The sequence below is a fragment of the Uloborus diversus genome, chromosome 6 (genome assembly GCF_026930045.1).
Source record: "Uloborus diversus isolate 005 chromosome 6, Udiv.v.3.1, whole genome shotgun sequence".
NCBI classification, from domain to species: Eukaryota; Metazoa; Arthropoda; class Arachnida; order Araneae; family Uloboridae; genus Uloborus; species Uloborus diversus.
The window spans coordinates 146789284-146802171 of NC_072736.1; the positions used below are offsets into that span (position 1 = coordinate 146789284).

Sequence of the window (12888 nt, forward strand, 5' to 3'; positions counted from 1 at the left end):
TGAGAATTTAGTTCTTGTGAAATGATTTTTATACAATAATATTGAGATTAAAATTTCTATAAAAAAAGCTTTCATTTTTTCACCAGATATAACTAGAAATAAAATTTAAATCTGAAGTAAGACTTATCAAGTAAAGCTTCAGTGCTAAGTTCTATAGGGGGGGAGGGACTTTAATTCAGATGATGTTAGAACCATTAATTGATCATGCACAGAACAACATCATAAACATCTAAATTCTGTCAAAAGGATTTTCAGTTAATATCTATACCATAGTGAGCTTGATCTACGTTTAGACACTAAATTATGGAAAAATAAGTTTACCTTGGAAAAAGTTTTGAATTTTAACAGATTGTCAGAATGCATAATAAGTGAGGCAGAGCTTAGAAATAGTTTATAGTGTTATTACTGAACAGATGCTGTAAAAAGAAAAAAAAAAAAACCTTTTGCAAAATATGCTGATTACACTGCACAACATTACCATGCACCATTTTCCCCCAAAATCCACATTTTACCATCCCCCTACCTCTTTTTTGGCAGGTATGTATGAGCATGTTTTGTTTACAATTTATCTATGTGTTTCATTCAACGGACATAAAAAGTTCAAATTTGTTATACAGTGTTATCAACAAAATCTGAAGAACTGATAATGCAAGAATTTAAAAATATAAACTTGCTAAAAAAATAGCAGTTTTTTTTTCGGGGGAGGGGGGAGACATGTTGCATAAATATACATTCTACTCACCAGTAATAGACGAGTCTTGTTTCTTCTGTAGGGTTTCATCAAATGTCAAATATGAGCTTTCAGAGGTTAGAAGATTAGAATTAACATTATCTACATTGATCAAGTAATTGTCATTGTTAATGTTATTCAAAGAAGATTCCAAATCCACAAGCTTACTGAACTCCGAAGATTCAGACTGGATTTTTGAACTTTGTTGACTATTCTCTATGCTGATTAATAATCCAGAACTTGATATATCCTCAGGACTGAAAAACAAAGTATTGCTACAGTCAAAACAAAAACAAATGAATAATATAAATATTTTCATTAAACATAAGTTTAAAACAGGTATAAAAATCCTTTCAGAGCTTCTATCTTGGAAGTTAACTTTTAATAGAGGTTTCTCAAAAATATTTTAATTTAAGATTTATCATATAGGTAGATGGAATATTTATTTCTAAAAAATAAAAAAGATATTTGGAAATATTTCAAGTTTTTAACGAAAACATTTTCAAGGATCTTTATTAAACATTTTCAGAGACCAATATATTGTTATTTTTCATTCTGTCTTTCATTTATTTTAAACTATTTTTAAAAGATAATTTCAAAATGTTGCAAAGCATTTATATTGTTACAGGCATTAGAGGTTGAAGGATATATAATTTTAAAAGTTGCCACTCAAAAAACAATGAGTTGCCAAAAAAAAGGTAAATTTTTTTATGTATAATTTTAAATTTATATATATATATATATATATATATATATATATATATATATATATATATATATATATATATATATATATATATATATATATATATATATATATATATATATATATATATATATTAGATAACATCGGAAATCAGAAAAAAAAAAAAGAAAATTACAAACTAAAAATTGCTGAAACCACTACTTGGTTCTTTTTTTCTCAATCCGAAGTTTGGAATTGTTTTGCAGAAACCAATTTTTACATTTGACTCCAAATGTTACTTTCCTTTCCCAATAAAACTTGTCGATTTTGAGCAAATAATAATCAGCATTTTTTTAAAAAGATAATTTAGAAAATAATGAATCAAATACAGTAGCAAGAAAAAAGAAATATAAAATATGTCTTGTTGCTTTTACAGATTACAAAATCAAGTTCGATAAATCATATATATTGAACACATTACATAATTCATATTTTTATCTAACCTAGATCACTGCGATTGTAATGGTAAACCACAATCTACGTACCTAGTAGTACAACTCATATCTTCATGGCTGCTATAACCATTAGTCTGATTAGAAAATGCTGCATCATTGGCACTCAGAGTTCTATTTGAAGCAAAATTTGACACAGAATTTGAGGAAAATAATTTATCACTTTCGGAGTGCAGTCCATTTTTCTGGTTTGAGTGATTGGCAATGATTTCAGAATTAAGTAAATCTGGAAGATGATTGTTTAAAATTTTCTTCTCATCAACCACAGAACTCGAATTCTCCGAAATGACTCCCGTGGCACTCGAGAAGAGCACATTTTGTTCTACTTTTGAGTGTGAACCACCATTTGACAGAGAATTTGTAGAAACACTGTTTTTCACATTCTCTATGAGAGATTCACTGTTCACTTTCATTGTGTTGTTCTCCACTTGAGGACTACTTGGAGATTGAGCAGATCCTTTGCCTCTTGTGCGAGCCATGATTTGCTCCACGCGCTAAGAAAAAATAAATTTTAGTACACCAATCAGATCATGTTTCTACAACATGTTTTGACAGTCAATTAAAAAAACGAGTTCAAGTTAAATAACGTCAAATATCAAGATTCAATGTTATAATAATAAATTGTTAGTAATGTAAGTTACATAATAAAGGGTGTCCCAAAATTAACGCAAGCTTTGAATTTGCCACCATTTTTTCCATAAATTGTTGGCAGCCATTAAAAAAGAACAATTTGACAGTTGAGAGTTTAGGGTTAGTAAAAATGGGGTGTTATTGTACCATACAGCTAGAGAGAGAGTGAAACATTTCAATTACTGCATGAGGCATTTCCTGGTCGCGTACTCTCTCATTTCGATGATCAGAATTGGCACCCTAGATGGTGTGATTTAACAGCATTAGATTTCTTCTTATGGGGTTATTTGAAGCCAAAGGTCTATGTCAACAAGCCCACAACCACCCGTGCATTACCGTGTTGCGATTTCGAGCGCCAATAACAGTAAGTGCTTGACCAGCCTTAATTTTCAGAATTTTTGAAATGCTATTTCAATAATGAAAACGCGTTATTGTATCGTATAACGCTCCATTTTTAAAAACCCTAAACTTTCAGCTGTCAAATTGTTCATATTTCAGGGTTGTCAACAAAGTACTGCAAAAACGGCGGTAAATTCAAATCTTGCGTTAATTTTGGGACACCCTTTATTTTACATTTCTGAGAATGTATGTAAAGTAACATTTAATTAATTCTATGGGGTAAAACTTCATTTAATCAAGTATTTTTTTTCAATAGAATCTATAATTTAAAAAAGTAAAAGAAATGTAAGTTTCCAAAGATATTGTACCATAAAAAAAGCTTTAACATGAACTAAAAAAAAAAAGAAATTTAAACAATTAAATAGCATTGTAGCATTTGATAAATGAAACAAACCAACTGCTCTTTGAACCTAAAAACAACTACTGCAATTACACTGAGTAAATGTACTGCACTACATTGTTATTGTATCTATAGAACAAAATATATTTGTTTACAAATAACTCCAATAGAGAAGTATTGCACTATGCAATTAAATCTTGGCTTATTTGAATAATTAGTTCCTTATTGTAACAAGAAATTTTATTTATTAAAAAATATATACCCTTTTTCTTTCCGCTCTCTCTTCCTCTTCTTTACGTAACCTTTCCTCCAATTCAATTTTTTGCTTTTCAGCTTCTTCTCGTGCCTTCCTCTCCTGCTCTTCTTTCTCTAATTTCTAAGGAAGAAAATCATTATTTGTATATTAGGGTTTTAATTCAAACACAATTTCTCAATTTCAAATACAAAAACCATCATAAATTTCCTACTTGTCTTGCTTCCTCTTCCCTCCTTTCCTGCTCCTCCCTCTCCCGCTGTTGCTGTTCTTCTATGGCTTTACGAAGTTTTTCTTCTTCCAATTTGCGATGCAACTCGGCAAGTCGTATCTGTTCCTCTTCCATTCTTTTCTGTTCTAACTCCTCCAGACGCTTTTGTTCTTCTTCTTTTCGCCTTGATTTAAACAATCAAAAAAGGTTTGAAAAATTTCTATGAGAAAGTACATGACTTTTAACAGTAGAATTACGGCGGTCATTTCGACCCGAGAAGAAATCTGCATAATTCCCTACATAATGGTATACATTTGTAAAAAATAGTTTAAAATAGCAATATCTTCTCTACTAATAACAAAGCTGAAAGTCTGTCTGGATTTCTGTCCAGATCACTGTGACGTGCATAGTGCCTAGACCGTTCGGCCGATTTTCATCAAATTTAGAACAAAGTTAGTTTGTATCATGGGGGTGTGCACCTTAAAGCGATTTTTCAAATATTAGATTTTGTTCTATTTCAATTTTAAGAACGTTTTACCCAGCAAAATTATCATAAGATGGATAAGTAAATTACGAAATTATCATGCTGTGGAACCGTAACATGGGAAGAGTGAATGAACATAGCCAATTGGTGAGAAATTCATCATCCATTATTTGTAAATATATACAAGCAAACCAAATGACCTTTTGGTTTTCTACTAAGGACAAAGCCGTGCGGGTGCCGATAGTTTATAATAAATGCAGCTTATTTAAAAGGTGTTGTGATTTCATGGATGTATAATAAACTAATTTAAAAGGTTTAAAATTCTCTCGAAATAACCGGTGCTGTTTCAGATGCATTTCAGAAACTAGCAGCTAATGCTTCATTTTACATACAAAATCATTATGAATGTTTCAAGTTCTTGCAATGATATGTTCTAAGAGTTAGTCATTTTTGAGTTTGTGCTGTGTTTCAGCATGAGTACATATATTTTCATTTATTTTGTTCCCTAAACACCTGCCCACACTTTTAGGTATCACCCTCTAGTTAGGGTTATAAAAAATATACAATCTTTTTGAAAACTTTATACTATTAAACAGCAGCATTTAGGAAAAGTCAAGAAAGGATTAAGCATTATACGGAAATACAGAGGAGTAGTTAGCAAAAAAGGTTTGCTTGGGGGTCAAAATGACCCCTCCCGTAATTCTAATGTTAAAACATTAAGAATTTTCACCGAACAATTTAATAGCAAAAAAAAAAAATTGCAAGTGACTAAGTTGTAAAATTTTTTACTTTCCATTATAGGTAGGTGATTTAGCACATTTAAAAACTGGGAATTATTTTTTTTTTTCCTATGTCACAATGTTGGACCTAAGTTGAATAAAAACTACTTGTTTAGAAATTCCATACTTTATTTTGGCTTTTAAATAAACTTGAAAACAAAACCAGTCTAAAAGTTCCATTCAAATGAGAAAAATCCATCAAAACAAATTCAGTCATTAAAAAGCAAAATGATTGGCCAAATAAAAAAATTAAGTATGGTAGAACTACGATTATTCAAGCTAATTGGGACCGCTAGTGCTTCAGATGTCGCAAATATTGGTTAATAGAAACTTGGGATAAAAACTTGTCTGGATCGTAAATTTTTAAAAACCTAATAATCAAAAATACAATAGAATATATTTTTAAAAGATGAAAATGACTACATAAAAAGTAATGTTTTACAGTTAAAAAAACTAAAATAGGAAAATGACGTAAAATTCAATTGAATTTTGTTACTATGCCAAGTTACATATTAAAAGATGCATTTAAAAAAAAAAACAAATTTTCAGAAAATATTTCAATTTTCAAACTGAAAAACCCTTGTTTTTCACAGGGCATACCTGTTCACAAAAAAAAGGGCTTTACTATCGGCTTGGTTAATCGAAATTCTACTTAACATGAAAAATTCGATTAAAAATGATTTGCCAACTAAAACAGCATTAAAATGTTAAATATTCTGCCAAACAAATATATCGAGTCATTAGTAAACATGAAAATTTTAATTGAAATGTAAACTCAGAAAAAGAGTAGCAAACATAGTGGCAAGGTAAACTTGATTTTGCTATTTTTGCCAACATGGAAAGTAAAAAAGTCACCAAACCAGGTGACGTACCTAGAAATGAAAAGTATCGAAGTTGTACTTTAGTTTAAAATAATAAATGCAGAGCATGTAATGCAAAAGGGGGAAAAAGACAAAAAAAGTATAATTTCAAAGAAAATATAACGTTAGATAGCACAAACTTACAGAGAACTGCGAAACTTGTTTCGGAGTTCCCAAAAAACCCTTTTCAATGCAGAAAAGTGAGTTTTGGGATGGAAAATCATTCGATTTTATCGGATGTTTTTCTGAATTGAAAAAGGAGTTCCTTGAAACACCTGTATACAGTTCTGAGCAAATTTGTGTGATTTAACGCTACATTTCCTTTTACTTTTCTGCACAAAAGCCCATTTCTTTATTTCCATTTTTTTTTTGCTCTAAAATAATAAAAAAATATTCCAGCCTTACTTTATTTCCTCTTGCCTCTGCCTTTCCAGTTCCGCTTCTCTTTCCGCTTGCTCCCTAGCTAAACGTCGTTTCTCAGCCAAAGCTGCTCTGGCTTCTTCTTCAGAAGTAATTCTTGGTTTCGATGAGGAGGCATCGTTCTGCGAACTGCTCTCGGTATCCAGAGTCTCATTTTGTGGCGATTCATTCACCACAACTTCAGAGCTGATTTTCTCAGGCAGAGATACTTTCAAAACTTCCTTCTCACTCTTTTCTGCTTCCTTTGGCTCTTTGCTCACATTAATTTCTTTGATGACATCGGGGACGACTACCTGTGGTTGGTCTTCAACTTTAGGTTCGGATTCCGTGACGGATCTGGTGTTTGTTTCCGATTCCGTGACTGCGCTGACCTTGGAATCGTCCGAGCTGATGCACATCTCGGAATCAGTGACGGGTGACCCTTTCACGGCCTCAGTCGATGCAGGATCTAATTTGGACTCTATGTCGAGGTTGTTGGGTTTGGTTTCCGTTTCTTTTGAGCTCTGTTTTTCATTCTGATGTTTCACTTTGGAACTAACAGTACTAGTTGGTTCAAAACCAGGCTTCACAGGCTAGACAACATGAATAAAGAGGCATAATTGCATTACTATTTACCAAAAATGGTTTTTCAAGTAAATATTAAAAATAAATCCAAAATAAAAATCAGCCTACATTTATAAGTCAAAAAATATATAACGCTAGAATAAAAATAATTATTACTGAACTATATATTTTTTAAAATACATAAAATGTATTTCAGTAATAATTAGTTGTTTTGGTTGAAAAAAAATCTTTTGTTAAATCAAATGAAATATGAGGCAGTGAGAAGCAAAGGGATGCAAGTGGACTAGTTAAAGTTTTGAGTAAATTGCGCTTAAAGTTCAGATCCTAGGTAGGCTTTCATTAAATTTTTTTTCTAAATCATGTTATACAGCAGCACCTACTAGACCTACTAGTACTACTTCTTGCCCCTAGACAGACGAGAGGTCCACCTACCATTTGTACTGGTTATTTCCAAATTTTTAATTTTCTCATTTGCATTGCTTTGCTTCTCACTTGTCTAAAAACCAAATTACAAAAACTAAGAAAACTGAGGTCACAACAAACAGCTGATTAAAACGAAGAACTGTTCTATCATTGAACAATTTTTCTTCCAGGAGATGATCTTAGAATTATGTACTCTATACTCAACAGTCACTTTTGACACACTTCACTGATCCTTTCAGCTTAGGGGTTGGCCATAAAAGAATCGTTTATGGCAGAAACCAAAGACATTTTTTTCCCTAAATTGAGTTATCTGTGGCACATACAAAAATTTTGAGGAGAATCTTGTGTATAAAATCATTAAGAAAAAGCCTACCTAAGAATTACATTAGCATTTTGATAATAATTTTTAAAAAACCTACATAAAAATAATTATTAGTATTTAGTCAATAAAAAAATCATAAAACTTAAGTCATATTCTGAGCATTAACAGCTTCAATTTCCCACATCCACACACACTTCATTAAACTGTTAAAAAAAACATTATTTAACAAAAATTTAAATGACTGAATATTAAAAGTTTTAAAGTTGGGAGCCAGAAAATAAAAATATGTGCCGCAGCAAAAATTCCAAAAGAAACATCACATCAAAAAAGAAAGGTATTCGTGTGATTGCTCAAAAATAATCCTGTAACGAATTTTGGCAAGGAATGTAAAGCAAACTTGCAGAGTGTTATTTCAAAGAAATGCACAAAGATGGTAAGTGTGCAATTGTTGAAATAACTCAATCAAACTGAAACATGAATGACTATTTTCCCTGAACAATTAAAAATACATTATCAGTTTTTAAAAGAGAACAGAAAACAAGAGCAGGAAAGCTTTTAAAAAAATATTTAATAAATTTTGAAAAAGAAGAAAAAATATCAATTCACAAAGATGAGTGGTTTTCCTTAGTAATTCATTGAAATATCAAATTTTATCAAAAGAAATAAACAATGGGCTTTGAAATTAAAGAGGTAGAGAGAGAGAGAGAGATGATTCAGAAGAAAAGGATAGAAAATTTATATTTTTTTATGACTTGCTTTAAAAAAACTAAAGTAAGTGGTCAAAATAAATAATTTTTGTTCAAAATTAATGATTTTACAGGGTCTTTGCAACAGGTCACTGAAAAAAAAAGCACTTTAAAGCCCTTTCAAGGATTTGTGAGAACCCTGTTATGCCAATGTACAATTAAAAGGAAATTTTGATAAGAAATTATGTAATAAATTTACCTTCCGTAAATTGTCTTTCAGTGGCATGGGATGAGATTTAGCTCTGGCAAGCACTTGGGATGATTTAGGTGGAGGAATAGGTTTCTTAGCTGCAACTAATGGCTTTGTATTCTCCCTGCCAACGCTCTTGGCTCTTTGATGAAGATCATTGGTTGGAGCTAAATGTAAATCAAATGAAAGTATATTTTTCTTAATAGCAAAGCTTAGCAAAAATTTTCCTTTCTAGCTGAAAATATTCGGTTTACAAAAGCTAACTTGTCAGATGTTTGAAACAAAAAAAAAATAAGGTAATTTTTTATCACAATTAATTTTTAATAACAATCTTTTAATCACAATTTTACACATGATCAGAATCTAAAATTGACTAAATACAAAAATAGAATGAAACCTCAATAAAATGATCCTTAAACTTAGACAGGGTAGTAATTAAATCTAAGAATTTACTTACCTTTTCCGTGTTTTCTTTTACATTTTAGAAAAAACGTAGAATTATGGATGTGGACTTACACTGTATTTAATCAATATACTATATACAGTATTTTTTTTTTTTTTTTTTTTAATTTTTTTTTTTTTTGTAAATATAACTATTTTGTCAACCAAACAATGTGTATGATAAGTCATTAATAATTGCCAAAATTTTGATGAAGTTGAAGCAATCACAGTCCAAAAATTTATTAATTGATTATGCCACAGCGAATGTTATACTACTTTACGAATCATTTGAAAGTTCATCTTTTTCTTTTCTTTTTTAATCTCTGTTCTTGTGCTGAGCAAAACTTTATTTCTTTTTCAACAACAAAGAATAAGTAGTATCACATTGGTTTTGCAACAGAGCTTAACAACTGCTGTCTCTAATGCACAGCTGACTGACTGACTCTGAAAGGACTGACAAGCTCCTATTTACTCTCAACAAAAAAATGTGGCACTTTTCCAGGAAATTCTGACTGCATCCATTAGCTTTAAAATGTTGCCATCATTTGGCAATTTCTCGCCAAATTCGGCCCCAAAGTTTAGTTGCTAAAAATGAAGCTAGCTTGGCTATTTCCTGCCAATTTCTTGTGATGCTTACGGAACACCATGCTGCTGGCTAAACGGGAAGTACAGCTCACAAGTAAAGCTTCCAAAAAAAGGTAATTTTGAATGAAAATTAATGGAATAAATTCCAAATTTAGCAAGATAACAATAAATTAAGTGCATAAAAACATAAAAATAATATTTATTTACTAAATTACTTATGTAAATTGATTTATTGATAATTAAAAAAAAAAAAATAGTTATATAAAACTGTATTTTTGCAACAAAAAAAAACTGATCCTGACAAAAATTTCTCCAGACTTAAAGCAGAAGATTAGGTCCAGAAGAAACAGGAGTAAATACATGCAATATACCAGGTATACATGTAAATACCTTTAAAAAACCAAGTTATTTCATAAATATTATTAATTGTTCAATAAAACTAATATTACTAAATTTCACCTGTAGCTGATTGCAGAGTAAATAAATTTGGCTAAATTAAAACAAAATTTCATTGCCCTCACCAAAAAAATCATAGAGATGGTATAACAAATTGAGCAAAACAGCACAGTTCATACAATCAGCATGATGCTAATGTTTCAAGATGAATAACTCCAAGCATTGACAAACACAAAATAGAGTAGACCCTCGTTTTATGCAAGGGTTACGAACCACGGAAATGCCACGTAAATCAAAACCGCGTAAATTGAGACTTAATATTAGTGTTAAAATAGAGGTTAAGTTCCGTAGCCAAAAAAAAAAAAAACTTCATTCCAATGATGACTAATTGTATAATAAGTTTAATGTGTACTTATATCGATTTCTATACCCCATAACATGCATGAAGAAAACACACATTAATTTAGTATTTATGAAAAGGAGCTGGCTGTGACAGTCTTTTGGCAGTCAAGAATTTTTTTCTGTAGTTATTTGCAGAGAATTAACGCATCCATGATCATTTCCATGACATAATTTTTCACTAACAAATCAGAAAGATCATTTCTACTGTCTAGGAATGGCTCAAAATGTTTAATGTGAACGTTTTTGGTTCTGTGTCATCGATGTCGGAATCTTCGTTGCTTTTGTCCTCCTTTGTCACTCCTAAAAGCTCTTTTTCCAGTGAGTCTTGATCTGTGTGAGGGTAACAACTCTACTTCTGGAAAGAGCTCTGGGACCAATCTCATACAATGTCTCCAGTGGCTTAAGCTCGATCATTAGCACTCCAAAATGCAGTTTATTACGCGTAAGCTGAAATCTCTTTTAGGAGTGTGTACTTTGAAAGAGGGGAAAATTTTATCTGTTTGCATTGCCGCATCCGCGTAAAACCGAAACTCGTCTGTGTAGAATAAAATAAAGGTGTCAAATCTCAAACCACGTATAATCGAAGCCGCATAAAATAAACCCACGTAAAACGAGGGTCTACCGTACAAAACTTAAATCAGTACCTGTTCTCTCGGCTACTCTAGGCTGTCGCTCGAGACTCTTCTTTTCCGTAGCGAGAGAAGAGGAGACCAAGTGATCCACTGCCACGCTGTAGGGTCTGGGCTTCCTGGGGGCAGGCCTGGGCCTCATGTTCACGGCAGACACGCTGCTGGAAGGAAGGCTGACCTCCGATGCACCAGACATAGAGCTTTGAGGTCGAGATGGAGAACGAGATGTATCTTTACCTATTGGTGAATCCCGTTCAGAATAACATATTTTTAAAGAGTCATATAGTATCTTATACGATTGACACAATTTCCCCATATTTTATTAATGATGCCACTTATTATTAGAAGATAAGTAAATACAGTAGAACCTCATTCGACCCCCTTTTAGACAGATCAAATTTGTAGTTTTTTTTTTTTTTAAATATTATACTCACAAACACTTGCTTTCTATTTTCAATGCATCACATTTTGTTCAATACAAAATAAATAATAATTTGTTGAATACAAAAAAAAAAAATTAAGGGGAGAAACCAGTTTAGACCAGACAAAAAATCCACTTTTTTATGTCATAAAATGTTAGTAAAACTATTCACGAATAGGTTGCCAAAATTTGAGTGAAAAATTCTGATTTGTTCTGATGCTATGAACACTTAAAGTGACTGTGGAGATTGAAAAATGTCCAGAGCATTTTTTTTTTTTCAAACGCCTTTTTCTCAAAACAACTTTTTCTCAACTGGTGTGCATTCTAGCTGAATGAATTCTGAAAATTGGTGTGAATATTCTTCATTCAATCATACTCTATATGAACCTAACTATTTGATGATATTATTGATAAAAATATTTTTTAATGTAAGAAATATGAAAAAAAAAATGGTAGAAAAACATAACATTGTACACAAACACCTCAAAAACGTACAATTTTCAACCTTTTTAATCACAATTACGTTTATATTCTAGGACAATATGTTGTTTACAAGAAAGAAAAATTGTAATGATTACAGGTAAAAATTGTGGCTTGGGTAATGCACACCAACACCAAGCTCTGATGGCGACTTGGATGGCCATGGACAGCAGCTTTTAACTCCACTAATTCTGGTGGAAATGACTTCATAAAATTAGAAGGTGTACTTTAAAAAATGAATGAAACAACCTCCAAGTTTAAACAAATTCTGGTTATTTCTTTTTCACGAAAAATCACGAAAAACACCAACATTCCGGCCTCCTAAACTGGTTTCTCCCCTTAACGAAGATACACAGTGAAACCTGTGTAAGTTGACCACTTGCGGTGCACTACTTTTGCAGTCAACTTAAACAGGTGGTCAACTTATAGAGGTTGAATTATATGATAAGATCTAATTCTGTGCCTGAAAATAGCGGTCAACTTATAAGTCAAGTTATAAGGTGGTCAACTTAACAGGTTTTACTATATTATGAAAACAATGCATATTTACCAAAAGATACCTTTACTTGAAATAGTTTGTTGCAGAAAATACTAACAATCAGCACAGTCAAAAAGCACAACCACTAAAGCACCTACCTCACAGCTTCTTAACCACCACCACAGATTATTCTGAAAGGAAGGATGAGACACCACCACCAAAGGGAAAGGCTACGACTATTAGAAACAGAACTAGCTGTAGTTATTCTATGAGGGACAAAACAATGCTGTACAAAGACTTATATATGACATTACTTTACCAGACATGAAAAGGAGAAATGAAGCAGGCAAAAGGAACATGCACAAACTCCCAAACACAAGAAAGCATATTTCTTAATACAAGCAGAAATAAAATTTGAAAGCATCATTTACAGCAAAAAATAACTACATTACAATTAACAGGTGTCATATATCCACTCTCAGCACAAAACATAAAAAAATGTGTATTG

At 31.6% G+C, this 12888-nt stretch overlaps 1 protein-coding gene across 1 annotated transcript in view; it reads right to left on the reverse strand.

Annotated features, from left to right (window-relative positions):
- Nucleotides 1-12888, reverse strand: part of LOC129224042 (ensconsin-like) — a 91210-nt gene that overhangs the window by 2340 nt on the left and 75982 nt on the right. Inside the window, exons 8-14 of the mRNA XM_054858440.1 lie at nucleotides 11017-11238; nucleotides 8558-8715; nucleotides 6289-6875; nucleotides 3764-3944; nucleotides 3559-3672; nucleotides 1961-2421; nucleotides 743-987 (exon numbers count right to left, since the gene is read on the reverse strand). Coding sequence (XP_054714415.1) covers nucleotides 743-987; nucleotides 1961-2421; nucleotides 3559-3672; nucleotides 3764-3944; nucleotides 6289-6875; nucleotides 8558-8715; nucleotides 11017-11238 — 1968 coding nt within the window. The remainder of the gene's footprint in view (nucleotides 1-742; nucleotides 988-1960; nucleotides 2422-3558; nucleotides 3673-3763; nucleotides 3945-6288; nucleotides 6876-8557; nucleotides 8716-11016; nucleotides 11239-12888) is intronic.